Source organism: Amblyomma americanum, chromosome 2 (genome assembly GCF_052857255.1).
Source record: "Amblyomma americanum isolate KBUSLIRL-KWMA chromosome 2, ASM5285725v1, whole genome shotgun sequence".
Classification (NCBI taxonomy): domain Eukaryota; kingdom Metazoa; phylum Arthropoda; class Arachnida; order Ixodida; family Ixodidae; genus Amblyomma; species Amblyomma americanum.
This window is the reverse complement of record NC_135498.1, coordinates 14,815,837-14,830,225: the sequence shown is the minus strand read 5'-3', so window position 1 is coordinate 14,830,225 and position 14,389 is coordinate 14,815,837. Positions and strand designations below refer to the sequence as shown.

General features: G+C 43.2%; 1 protein-coding gene across 13 annotated transcripts in view; it reads right to left on the bottom strand.

Annotated features, from left to right (window-relative positions):
* The window catches only part of LOC144120632 (uncharacterized), a 32,982-nt gene extending 19,304 nt beyond the window's left edge, over positions 1-13,678 (bottom strand). For 5 of the 13 annotated variants that reach the window (XM_077653238.1, XM_077653240.1, XM_077653228.1 and 2 more), the window contains exons 1-12: positions 13,485-13,671; positions 12,773-12,968; positions 11,499-11,573; positions 10,775-10,812; positions 9,342-9,395; positions 8,949-8,978; positions 8,826-8,858; positions 8,374-8,418; positions 7,746-7,790; positions 7,441-7,579; positions 5,870-5,931; positions 4,807-5,025 (exon numbers count right to left, since the gene is read on the bottom strand). In XM_077653238.1, the coding sequence (XP_077509364.1) occupies positions 4,807-5,025; positions 5,870-5,931; positions 7,441-7,579; positions 7,746-7,790; positions 8,374-8,418; positions 8,826-8,858; positions 8,949-8,978; positions 9,342-9,395; positions 10,775-10,812; positions 11,499-11,573; positions 12,773-12,953 (921 nt within the window). In that variant the 5' untranslated portion in view covers positions 12,954-12,968; positions 13,485-13,671. Of the gene's footprint in view, positions 1-4,806; positions 5,026-5,869; positions 5,932-7,440; positions 7,580-7,745; positions 7,791-8,373; positions 8,419-8,825; positions 8,859-8,948; positions 8,979-9,341; positions 9,396-10,774; positions 10,813-11,498; positions 11,574-12,772; positions 12,969-13,484 lie in introns of all 13 variants that reach the window. The other 8 variants (XM_077653234.1, XM_077653237.1, XM_077653239.1 and 5 more) reach the window with 6 other exon arrangements.
* Between the last annotated feature and the right edge of the window lie 711 nt (positions 13,679-14,389).

The following is a 14,389-nucleotide window of genomic DNA, read 5'->3' as shown; positions in this document are numbered from 1 at the left end:
TGCGTTATGACCTCGGCAAAAATATGACAATAATTCACGAGAAACAGCTGTGACAAAAATACTTTATTTTTTTTTTTCACTCTTGAGCAACAAACACACAATAAACACTTTGTGGAGAAAATTATGCATCCATACACATCAAATCCTTGCCCACGAAAAAAAATATGTGCGAGCTTAAATTGTTTTGACTACCAGTAGGGCAGTTGTCCTTTTGTGCTGCCATCTTACCCAAGTATAACGATCCCAAGAATAAAATATGACCTATATTTCCCACCTTCTGCAGAACAGTATAACGTTTAATTTGTAATATCCGGAATTCCAGCAGCTATTGGAGCAGGGTATATTACACAAGAGCTGAAGAACAGAAGAGCTTATTTTTTTGTTGTTCTTGTTGTTTCTCAGTTTATGCATCCCACAATAACAGTACTTTTACAAAAGGCCACTTACTTTCACAAGCATTACCAACCAAGTCTGCACTTTCCTGAGCAAACTCGGAAATAACCTTCATTAGCACCGATGAAAATATACTACAAAAAATAAGATTAAGACATAATCTTGACTGTGCAATTGAGCTTTGTGTCATCTCATGTTTGTGCTTCCAAAAATTACAACCCCAAAATCTAAAGATGTCATCAAAGTGTACGTGCGCACTGACATGAGGCAACAAACTGCAACAGGTGAGCCCTTTCGAGGACAGGTAAAAAGCAGCTGAAAAAATGTAAGCTGCAGGACTTTACGTAAAAACAATACAAATCAGCAACTACCAGTGTAAGCAGATTCCCGACATGTAACCATGCAAAAGAAGAACATGCAACTGAAAACGAAACATGCCTGTCATTTAACTAACATCACCAGACAAGAAGAAAAGGCACGTCTACACTAACAGCAGGCCCAAGCAAAAAACACCTCCTCACACAACAGCCCTAAGAGAATAGGTTTAAATATCAAAATCACAAAAGTAATATATATATATATATAATTATGTAACAGAATACCACATCGATCAGCACATATATATTCAAACTAAACATCTCAAACAAAGATTATAATAACTAGCTCCTTCCCTACCCTACATGAAGGTTGCCTTTAGTTAATCATGGCTCACTTGCAAAGTAGTATCCCCACTGCTCCACGCCATTTTATTCTGGAAGGCTCTATCAACAAGAGTTTACAAGTTGTATAAACCAGTAGTACCTGAAGTTGCAAGGACATGAAAGATCAACAAGCACATATTTATGACTCCAAGACTGCTTGTGAGAATATTCAGATCTGTTTGTCTGCCTGCTTAGCTACAGACACTGCAGACAATTTACAAATACTGTAAAGGGTGCCATTTGCAGACATGAGCTGTGTGCCCAAATTGACATTAACCTACTAAGATTGTGGCTAGTGCACCACAGTCGCCCTGACAGCCAATTGTGAAATCTGGAGAAAATTGTGCTCTTAGTAGAACTGGTGGGCCGGCTGAGGCTTTAGCTTACATTGCACAGTAGATCATAGCTTCCAAAAACTGAGCCACAAAAACCATTCAAACTCTGCCTGCAAAAAGCATGCAACACCTGAGAACACACAATCACAACCTTTTTGCAAAAAAAGAACTAAAATAAAAATCATGCGTATATAGCTCAAGTTAAATCGCGCTAACATGCTCTTATTAATACGCAAGAAGCTAGACAATGCCTTCTTTCTTTATCCCTTTCAGGAGGTGAAAACATTTCGCTCAAAAACTCGATGTATATGAATGAGTCGTTCTGCCTGGCCAAACCCTCGCCAAAATTACACCGTGAAGCCAGTTAAGATGCGAATAAATTAGCAACAAAAAGAAAGCTGCAACACTTCGATATTTTAACCTTGTGCCATCACTAATGGTCAAATCATACATAGATAAAACTCAAACATGCTGCTGACTGAGCATAACCACCTGTCAAAATGAAATGCAACATCTCTGCAGACCAAAAGGTGTTCATTCCACTGAATCGTTCCATTACTAATGCAAAGGTACAAAAGAAATAAACTGTGGCTAGTAGGCCTACATGTTAAGCAACAGCACAAAGAAGTGGCCAACAACACATAAATGTCACTTGATTTGTTGTGCCGAGCTCTTCAACAGGCAAAAGCTGCTACTGCTTCCCAACAGGATTTATAGGCATTAATACAAGTGCAGACATATCACACCTGTTGTGGGACATAACCTGTTCACGTGCAAGCAGAGAAGCAATCTGCTCAACAATGCCAACCTTGATGTCCACTAATAATTCTTGTCACCGCACCAATCCTAGTGCATGCACTGCAACCAGCAAACCTTTCAATCAATTCTTCATCAGCCCTTTCATCACCTACTCATGCCCGAAGGAAGGATGCACATTAAGGTAATTTAAGCTAGTTTCAACAGCTTAGTTATGCATCAGCATGCACACAGCAGCTCAGCGGTAAGCAAGCACTAGCAATGTATGCGCCTGCAGACACAGGCTAGTAGTTTGGGACGGCTTTGTGAAAGCTAACACATATGGCGGGAGCCCATCACACCTGCAAACTACACAAGCAGGAGACTGAAACACGAACTGTGGCAGTTTGCAGCTTTCTAGAATATAACCAATAAAGTTCCACCAGGACACACACTGGTTGACTAAAACTGGCAGGCAAAGAAAATCGGCAAGCACTGCATCTGGCTGTGTGACATGTTCTTTCTGTTCCTCCCCCCCCCCCCCCCCCCCCCCCTATGCACCAAACCAGAACCAATAAAACTGACGCGATATCCGCCACAGTCAGCCGCACAACCAACCCCTGTGCGTTTTTGTATTTACACATTCACAAGCTCAGCAAATTCAAGTTGTGAACAAGTTGTGATAGAACTCAATGGACATCGCAAATGCAATGCAGGCTTTGCCCAGCATCAAACCCAAATGCTAGACTGCACAGCACACAGGCTGTTGAAAAGGTTATGCCTAATAGTCAAGTGGGCATTTGGAAAAGATTACCAAAGCAAGAAAGCAACTCCGCTACCAACTGCAGGAGGCATCTACCTCTTGCTCTGTCTGTCTAATGCGCTTTCTGGGTGCATTTTGCTAGCAAACAGAACAGCTGTCCTTCCTGTCTAGCCTTTCTAACCTGCTTTAAAACGCTGCATCAGTGTTCACGGCGCCAGCCCTCAGCGGCGGCAAGCACTGCCTGATGTAAGGCTGCATGGTTGCCATCCTGTGCGTGTAAATTTGGTGCAGCCAACTGGTACTCTTCCTGATGCTGCTGCTGTTGCTGCTGTGAACGACGGTGGCTTGCTTCCATAAATGCTTGAACCAGGTGATCTCCAGTTCGAGGGTCGAAGTGGGAGAGGGCACCGTGAGGTTCTAACCCAGCGGCAGCACCAACACTGCCCTGCACCACATGTGGCCTGTGCAGCTGAGAGCCCCACTGGGGGGCGCTCAGCTGCTGAGGCCGCAGCAGGGGCGGCGCCACCTGTTGGCGGAGGTTCGAACCACCAACCAAGTGCTGCGATCGCGTGGGCAGCTGAGGGAGATGAGGGTTCAGGAGGGATTGGGAGCGATAACAGGAGTAAAGCTTGTTCAGAACACACATGGCTGGCCAAAGGTGGTGCAAAACAACTTGGAGAGACATCTATCCTGTATTCAGCTAACACTATTTGCTCTGCCTCCCATAGATTTCAGTGTTTCAGTCATGCAGCACAAGCAACAGCAGAACCTGCCCCCACCTTTCATGTCTGCTAGGGCCCGCTATTTCTAACGGTGCACAAGAAAACTAATGCTAAGTTCCAAAAACAAATTCATAACTTGCAGAGCAAGTTCTACTTTTCTTGGAGAAAGGCTACTCCTATGGGAGACTGAGAGTGGACCATGTGTTTAGATGGTCAAACTGAGAGTGTTCGTTGAGTAAAGGTCATACCAGAGAGCACTCCAGACTAATCTGCCAAAATCGGTGCAGCCAACAAGAAACCTGCACAACCTATTACGGTCAGTAACATGCCCACCTGGTGCTCCATCACCTCCAGCCTGTAGCAGACAATTCCTACAGCAAATACTACATAGTCTCATAGTACCTATGCCTAAAGCAATGTGTGTGCTCAACTACACTACTTTTCTTCCTTAGAAAAAAGCTAAGCAGAAAACAGTGACGGCTCCAGTGCTCTTTCGAGTCAGCACTTATAGCCTACTTTCTGTAACAGCACTATTGTAGCTGTTACCAAATCTGCACTGTACTTTATTTTGTACACCCCCTTTCATTATCTTTCCAGGCACCAAGAACATTGAAATAAATAAACGAACACCAAGTGCATTAAAAAAAGCTCCCCTCAATTTGAACGCCACAGAACCCAAACCAATTTTCAGTTCCCTCCGAGATCTAGTTATCAAGTTCTAGTTAGGTCAACTGGCAACTTTACCTTGTTCATTTCAACAGTAAAAAGTGTTTTTCTTCAACTGCGTAAATCCATTAGTGACAAAGCACAAGAGCAGAGCTCAACAATTTAGATTTTAAGATCTCCGGCAACAGTGGAAGAGCCATCAAAACTGTGGCCGTCAAAAACTGTTTAGTGCTAGGTCTCCAAGAAGCACCTCCCCCCCCCCCCCCCCCCCCCCAAATTTTTACTGGTGTTTTTCCAAACCTGTAACTCGCCTTTTTAAGACAGGAAGAACTTGGAGTGGGTCACTCCTAATTAATGCCAGTGGCATCTGGCAAAAAGCAGAAGGGCTCAATACCAGTGTGCCTGTGGCGACAAAAATTCAACCAATTTTCTCCCAAGCGTTTCCCAGCACACCAGTTTGTGCTAAGAACTTAAAAAAAAAAAAAACTCACCTTTGCATTGGCCTTTGCCTCAGTGGCAGTCTGGGCAGGTGCAACTGCTGGAACACCAGCCTGCACGGCCCTGGGCACCCCAGCTGCCAAGAAGTCTGCACTGGAAGCTGGTTTGACGTGTCCTCCACTTGCTACCAGCTGCTGAGGATGAACCATGTTCTGCTGCTGAAGTTTTGCGTACAGTTGCGCCGTTTCCACACGACATGTCTCCAGCTCTCTCTGAAAAAGAAAAAAAAAAAGTTAAAAGCAACGCAAGGTATTGCAACTGTTCCTTTAGGTTTCCGCCAAATTTTAATCCACTTCTAGGTTCTTTTCCCAACAGACCACTCATGTGCAAAGCTCTTAATTCCTGAAGCCTGAAACTACTGCCTAGAAAAAGGTATGCGCACTGTAGTTCTGTAGGTCGGAGCTCCACTTTTGTAATAGTACCACAGAAAAAGTGGGCACACCTACACAGATTTATGCACAGGTGCTCTGTAGCATTGTATACGAAACCTGCTACAGCAGGCTGTAACCAACCCTAGTCTTGTTTAAAAAACTAAATGTCCAAATCGTTCAGCAGTTTCGCAGCCTAAATTGGGCATTCTTGCGCACAATGGCAAAAACTCTGCACGGTGCCTAAAAAAAAAACCAATGAAACTCTGGCATCTAGCAAACACACTCAGAATCAGGTAATGAATGTCAGGTCACTAAATAAGTAAATGTTACAAACCAAGAACGTAAATTAAATAGACACGTTTATGTATGGTAAATACGCTAACAAATACTGTCAGCATAAAATGAAACCGGAACAGCAGAACAAAAAATTTCAGGAGAGAGGCTGTATATTAGTGCAATTGATTTTTCACTTCGATGTCACAAAGACTGCTCCACTGAGGTGTTAATGGACCATGCCTGTATTTCTTCTGCAGTGGTTAGATTATTTTTAAATTCTTGTTTTGAGTCGCATTTATCCCATTCTTGTTACATCTGGTGCCGACAGTGCATTACCATCAAGAGATGAGTGCCCGCTTCTAAACAGTCTGGACACATCTACGAGCTGGTACTTAGTTACTAGACACACCTGATGCATCAGCTCCAGCTGGCCTTGAGTTTTCCTCGCCTCCTGTAACTCCATCAAATGCCCTGCAGGTAATAACACACAATGCATGTGGAATCAACAAACAGCCTTACTAAGCAGTGGATGCCTTGCAAGGACCAGAGACTGCTTTCTGGAAACATGGACCACACGTGAGACTGGCAAGCCACCATGCAACAGGTGAAGCAGGAACCACATATGCACCTGCCACATGCTCTATATGCCGGCACCTCGCCTCATGTCAATTCAGAGAATACGCTGTGCCTCCATGATGTATGCACAAAAAACTCGCCTCAAAACTTCCCATTAACCTACACCTTCACCTCGCTGTACCTGCCAATTTCAGAATTTCTTTCCATCTGTCCATACTAGAAAGCTCCCAAAAATAAAACACCTTAATAAATTCCAGCTTTCAACCGGTTTCAAACCCAGGCCATTTGGATATGCAACCAAGCAAGTGTGGCTCTTTAAACCTCTCAGCTATTACCGTAACACACCTGTGTCAGTTTCCAAAAGGCAATTCGGTTCCCAAAACATGGCTCTCTATGATGAGCGCAAGAAAGCGGTGGCTTCATGGCAGAAAGCTGCAGGAAGTCAGCATGCAGAAACAAGCAACTGAGCTAGGAGAAAGAAATACAGGATGGACACAGCCTAAACCACAAAGAAAGAAGTTTGTTTAGTTTGGTTCATGGGAGTTTAATGTCCCAAAGCAACTCAGGCTATGAGGGATGCTGTAGAGAAGGGCTCCGGAAATTTCAATCACATGGGGTTCTTTAATATTAAGCGCACCGACATCGCACAGTACACGGGCCTCTAGAATTTCGCCTCCATCAAAATTCTACCGCCGCGGCTGGGATCGAAACTGCGCCTTTCGGGTCGGCAGCCGAGTGCCATAAACACTGCACCACCGTGGCGGCTAAAACAAAGAAGTTGGTTGCTCCGAAAATTGAGCCAGAAGAGGAAGAAGGAGAACATGACAAAATAAATGATAAAAAAAAGTGTAGCATTAAAAAATGAAGAGGAAAAAGAGAAATCAAAAGGATCAAAATAAAACCGTAGCAAAACGGGGAAATGATGGTGCGTTTAATGACAACACAAGGTGGTTATGTAGGGCAACAAACCAGTGCAGCATGCGTGCATTCCCACAGTGTAGTCTAGGAGTAGCATGGCACTGCAGCCTTTTGCTGTTCTGCAAGCTTTCCAGAGCTCTCCGAATGTAAGAACCACACATTGGAAGGAGCGGTTAGTATCGACTGATCTTGGGCATAGGGGTTTAACGTGTGCTGCTTGCCTCCATTGAACATTTTTCTCCATCAATTTCACAGGAAAATTTCACAACACATTCCTCTGCAAAACATGAATTTTGATATTGCAGGATTCAACCATATCGGAATACTCAACTACACAGGTACTAACTGGCAAACCATCAGTTGCCAGGTACAGTGCGTCAATGGACAAAGAAGAAGGTACTTTTAACACTGACTCCTTCAGGGCATGCTCAAGCCACATAATACTGATTAAACAACTGCTTGAGAAAAAAGAATGGGACAACTCACTCTCCAACTTCTGCCTTGAGTCTCTTTCCTGCTGAAGCAATGTGATATGACTGGCTAGCTCATTGTCAACCTTTTCTTTTTCCTGGTGGAGTGTATCAAAGCTGGCTTTGAGGTTCTTGAACTCCTCTGCCTGGGCAGCCTTCAAAGAATAATCAGAGAAGTGACAAGGGTGAGGTACAAATATCATTTTCAGGCTTCAATTGGTTATCTGACGTTACGCAGCAGTACTGCATCAGTCCCCCATGCCCCACTTCCTCACGGCACACATTCAAGCACACAGAGGACAGGGTGCCACACAGACTTACTGCAGGTTGCGTGACATTTTGCGTAGCATTGCTTGAAGAACCGTTCTAAGGAAGAAAGTTGGAAGCACATTTTTATAGCCAGCAGCGTCCGTCAGTTTAGGCAAAGCACGCAATGCCAGTTTAAAATTACCACTGCTATTATGTACAGCAAGTAACAACAGTAAAAAGGACAGAAGACTGAGGTACGAAAAGAGTTTCTGCACTGTGACTGGTGATCACAGTGTTAGCGTTATGTGACAGTATTGTAGCATGAACACTCTCCCTGCATGGCATACATTCAACAACACAGACTTACTGCTGATTGCGTGACATTTTGCGTAACATTATTTGAAGTACCATTCTAGCGAAGAAAGTAGGAGGCACATTTTTATAGCCAATAGGGTCAGTTTAGACAAAACTAATCTAGATTTGCAGAGCGCTCAATGCGAGCTCAGATGTACTGCAGCTATTACAAGCAGCAAGTCCGTACAGCAAAAAGAACAGAAGGGCAAGGTACAAAAGGAGTTTTTGCGTTGTGATTGGCAATCACAGTATTAGCGTTACATGGCAGTATCATAGAATTAACACCTCCCCTTCCGCCATGGCACACATTCAAGCACACAGCGGTCAGGATACCGCATAGACTTACTGCAGGTTTCGTGACATTGTGCACAGCATTGTCTGAAGTACCATTCTAAGGAAGAAAGTTAGAAGCACATTTTTATAGCCAACAGCGTCACTTTAGGCACATGTAAACAATATTTGCAAAGCACTCAATTGCAGTTTGGAATTATTTATTTATTTGTGATGCTAAATGTGCTGCACAGCATAAAATGTGATGTCAGTAACGAACGTTATAATACGTTACAAGAAAGCATGAAGTCCGATTATGTATAAAAAGTAAAGATAAAAGTTAAGAGCCAGTTCAGAATTACTGCAGCTAATACTATGTGCACCAAATCAGAACAGAACAAAGAACAGAACAGAGAGTTACAAAAAGCGTTTCTGCACTGTGAGTGGCGGTCACAGTATTAGCGTTACGACACATTGCCACGATACACGTTGAAGCACACAACAGCGGAGTGTTCCACTTAGACTTACTGCGAGCTGAGTAGCATTGTTTGCTGTAGCATTCTGAGGAAAAAAGTTCGAAGCGCATTCTCACAGATAAGCGGCAGCTTGCACACAACATTCGCAAAGCACTCAACATCAGCTTGGACTTACTGCAGCCTGTGTCATATTCCGGGTGGCATTCTGCACATTGAATGTTGGAGAAGAAAAGTGCAGGTGTAATTGGTAATTATTCCATTACTTTTTAATCTTTCAATACTGATTCTCCTTCTAGAACTGAGCCATGGCCACTAAAATGCGCAGAAATAATCACTGTTTCAGTAAGTCCCCTGTACTTGTTACTGCCACCGGAAATTTAAAATCTCCATTTCACAGTGGCAGAGCAATGCTATGGCAGTTTAGTATACGAGTAAACCAAAATTTGAACTCATGTTCTGTGACACCGAACATTGTTAATTGACCACACAACTACAAGTACACTTGTGGGTGCCTAACAAGTTATGCCAAGGCAAGTTAACTAGCTAGTTAGTAGTACCCAAGACTTGCCTTCAACTCTTCGAGCTCCTTCTCCAACTTCTTGATCTCGTTCCGAGCATCAGCCTGTGGAAGGACAGGCTCATTATTCGCTGCATTAATGCTATGCAAACAATAAATTAATGATGTGCAAACAAAATTGTTACATACTGACATTTGGCTTTAAATGTAGCTTTGCTTGACTAATAGTACTATTATTCATACCCTGCATTCTGTCTCACGGTAATATAGCAAATGAAGGCTATGCCTTCTCAACGCCTATAGAAGAAAGCTATCTGCTTCTCGACGAGCTTCCTGAGGAGCATGTCTATGCAATACGTAGCTAGACTCCACTAAGGAAGCATTTCTGCCTTTAATTATTCTTAAAGGGACAGTCTACTGCCAGAGATCAGTTTAAAAATATTGGCACATTCTTGTACACATTTCTCTACGATAACAACGGCAAGGGCAGAACATGCAGTTTTGGCAGGAATGTATATTTTAAATTTGCATGAGAGGTCACGCCCGAGCCTACTCTACTATGAATAGGACTGAGCGCAATACAGAAGATTATTTTTGTTGCAAGAAAATTCAGACTCTTAGCTTCTTTCTCTTGTAGTCACCACTTTTTGCACGGTTTAACCCTGCTTTCTCGTTACAGCTTAAAATGTTTTACACAAGCAAACACAACTCAAAAAATAAACGACTGTTAGTGACAGATATCACCAGTCTTATTTGTTTACAAGTATTTTTAACAGCACCTTAGTGTGCTCAAATGCAGTTTTAATAAAGCCGAAGCACCTCTGTTAATGCCATGCTGCCAAGGCGGCAGCACACAGTTGTGTCTTTAATGTCAGGGCTTACAGAACAAGAAAGCAACATTTCCACATTGTAAAAATTTAGTTTTAAATTATTCTGCCATGTTCCTCAGCACCACAGCCAGGTTTCCTTGGGCAAGGCCCTTCTGACTGCAGCAGAACAAAAAGCTTGATAGAAGTCTGCACACTTTTAACTAAACGCGCTCATTCTAACAATGGTGTTCAGAACATGCCACAAAAAGCCATCAGAACACTATAAGGCTTTTAATTTAAAAATACATAAAACAACTCTTATTTGCAATTATTCATCTACCTCCATTTTTGGAACCAGTTATACAAAGTCGAGCCCCAAACACGTGGGATGGAAAACCATGTGCACAAGGTTCAAAGCAAGAAGTGGCTGGATTCCACTGCAAGACACCAAAATGACTAGATGTGCAACTGGCTGAAAAGAACAGGTGATGCTGCCCATTTCCTCCGATGCAAGACTTTAGAAGTGGTTGCATAGCCAGCCATCGCAATATCATTCACTTGCTCTACCTACAATGTCTACCATTTGCCAAGTTATACAGCAGTTATATCAACCCACAAATCACCATGATAGTGACATGAAAATCCTAAAGGTACGAGCCAAAAAAACTAACATACCCGATCTCTCTCTGCTTGGTCTCTGATAGTCTTTACAGCTGAAAAGGGAAAGTTAAAATAAATATGAGCCAAGATCTTAAAAGCAGGGCAAGGAGAAAAACTTTTCCATTTGCTTAGTTTTGTGCACTGCAATTCAGTAAGATCTAGGATTATGACGATACACAGCATGCTCTGCTCTGCATTCACATCTTTCCTTAACATTTGTCAAGAAAATGATGCACTTCTTTGCACAATACAATAGAGTGCATCATTTACTACAGATAACAAAATGCCAAGATCAGGCAACGCACGCTGAAGCAACATGACTTACAAGAAAATTCTCTGCACTAAAATTTTTCACATCCACTCATTTGTACTATTTAGTAAGTAACTCTACATTATAGCTGAAACAAGCTGTAAAGCAAAGCGCTTATCTCTAATTACACACAGGGTAGGGCAACGTGGTATTCTACTTGGTGAATTTGTCGAAAGTGATGAGGCAAAAAAGAGGAGAACAGCACATTTATGCCTCCCCCCTAAGTTCCGCGCTTTTCACGCTTGCTTCACTCATGTTCAATGAATGAAACCTCCACATCGAAACAAATGTGAAATACTTTGCAGTACATATTGGTAACAACATGATAGTTTAGACCAAAGCAGAACTACTTGGTACTGCATGTTTGAGGCAATGACGACATGCAGATGCTCGGCCAGACAGCAATGCAATTACAGCAAATAACATTACCATCCTCAGCTTTTTTCCTATCTGTCGTCTCCAGTTGAAGCGTCTTCTCCAACCTGCTTTTGTGCTCATAAACAACTGCAAATCAAGAAGACATGAAACAACAAGCATCAGCAAATATCTCTTACCAATTTACAAGCAAGACAGTGGTACTGAAAAAAAATGAATAGTCAGTGTAAAAATACCAGGCACTTCACACTACAATTGCTTAGCACGAATTGTCTAGTGCATCCACTTGCTCACAGATTATGACATCCATTTACAGCCTGCCACCACATCGCACGCATCAGAAAGCTGCAGTTATCAAAAGAACCAAAACCAGACAAAATCAAATGGCATTTACAACTTGAGACAAGAATATTTTAAATGTCAAGCTTGAGACCCAAATTCCGCACACAAGATCTAACAATATTTAAGAAAAGAGTGCCCTTCAGGTAAAGAACAACAATCCACTGGCAGCCACAGGCAAAATCTCACAAGTGCTCTTGTTCCTTGCAGTGGAGTAAGCAAAAGCAAGAGTTTTTTTTTAGAAAAACCGTATACTATTGTCAGTTTAGCCAACAAACAAAGAATTTTTTTAGAAATTCTTGTACTAGCACTGTTACAACAATGCCGGCCACATGGCTGCAGTTATCAGTGAGTGCTTAAGCAAAATGCATAAAGCTGCAATGCAATATTTACTGCAATCTTCTATCAGACGAGGAACAGTGAATGCTGAATCAAAATGCATGAAGCTGCAAAATATTTAAGGCAATCTTTTATTGAAATGGTTTTGTAAATCTTTCTGTACTATCTGGCATTAGTCTTGAATTTGAAGTAATAACAGTTGCTTCCAAACAAAGTTAAAAGCAGGCTAACCACAAAACACTTTGGGCTAGCAGTAGTGGATATGACATACTATCCGCTAAAATGGGCAACCAATACAAATTTGTGCGAAAACGGCAAAAGCAGTGACAAATACCTTCGTAGGTATATTATCAATGAAAAACTAAACGCCAGCGCCAATCATTTCTCTCTCTTCAGTCCAAGCAACAGAAATGTCAGGTAAACACGAAGAACGCCAACGAAATGATATGAACTATGACCGCGCTCTGTGCATATTTAACTTTTGTTCAGCTAGCGATGCACACGCTGTCAGCACACTTACAAAGGTAACTAATTTGCGAACAGCAACTGCCAAAGCAGTAGGAACACCACCGACAAATTTCACAGAGAGCCCAAATAGGCCGAAGCCACTTGGCCCAACACGAAAAGAACCAAATAGCATGCATATCCACCTTGCAGTTGAGCAGCGAGTGAGTCCCGCTGTTGTTGGCATTTGTCGTTCGATTCCTGCGAGTCCTTTAACTTGGTGTGCGTGGAAGACAGGAGGAACACCGTAAACATCATGCAGCAGCCTAAAAGCACGTACAAAAATGTACGGACTTTCGAATTCCTCATGATGACGGCCGTGTTCATGTCGCCCGAGTTTCACTGTAACGGGGCAGGAAAGAAATGGGGAAATGTGACAAAGGGCACTACGTTAGGCAGCGCGTCGTCGACAAACAGTGCATCCCTTTCGAAGAAGCAAGTGTTCTAAAATGGCCAGTCGATTTTTGTTCCAAGCCACACTGGCGCGTGACCACGAGCCGCAACGCGGAATACGCCGACTCGACAGGCGCTAGGTCAGGAACGAAAGCGCTGCGCACGCATCCGTTCCCTTTGGCCGACGGTCAAGCAGTGGTACTGCTCAGAAGACAAGGCACACTTTCCGAATGCAGGGCAGCGGGCGCGAGCAAATAAAAACCACGCGAAGAAACACGGCGCACATGAAACTAGGTTGTTTTGCAAGCGAACATGTTATACCTGAAAAAAAAAACATTAAACTTTCTCGTGAGGAGGTGTAACAGCTTAGCCGACAATCAACGATTCATGCTGACGACAGAATGCAGTAGGCGTGTGTTTAGGCATGACAACAGCAGCGCCGATGAAAGTGCGGCACAGAATTACCATTTCAGATGCGACCGCTTGCACTCCGAAACAAGATGCATCATTTAAAACTAGCGGCAATACAGCAGATAGCTTTCGTAGGCGTGCGAGACTCATCAGTTACACGCATGCTACTCCTACGCTACTTTTACACCAGACACAACACAAATCAACGTAAACATTTGCGACGTGGACGACGTCGGCCAGTGATGCATGCCGGGAGATCGGGACCAGTAAATCTCGGAATGGGTCAAGCAAGGCGCCACGACGGTGCATCGCTTTGCCCGCAGTAGTCAAACCAGTCGACAGGTTGCAAGTTTTATTTTCTTCGTAAGACTTTCCGTAGACCGCAGAACTGTCACGTATAACCGCAGCCGCGCAGCTTCTCCAAGCGCGATAATTCGCCTGCGGCTGTCATTTCCTCGACAGTGCAGCAGTTGTTCGTGCTACTTGCACGGATAAAACGCTTTGCTTCTGACGCTAACAATGGCACAGCGAACAAACGTCCAAGTGTCGTCATCAATCATGTGTGGCTTACTGCGTGCCACAGTTTTAATAACACTTTCGCAGATGCCGTTTTGAACCAGACGGGCAACTTGTAACTCATTATATAGCCAATGCTGCTCATCATTAACAAGAATTGTATTAAGAGTTTATCTTTTAAGGTCTTCTATTGCTCATAAAGGTATGCATGCTGAACCCAGCCAATTCACCACAGACCGCGTGGACGCGCGGCTTTGGTCGCGATGCATATAGGAATCGTTAATTTTCTGTCGTTAAGTTTATTACAGACCCCTTGTAATTCATTCCGTTTCCACCACAAAAACCTGCCAACCTGTGGCACACGCGCATGCATTCATTACCACTGCGTTTCAGGTCCGCGTGCCCCCGATAAGTTGCCCACGCTATGTTGGTCTTGAGACAGC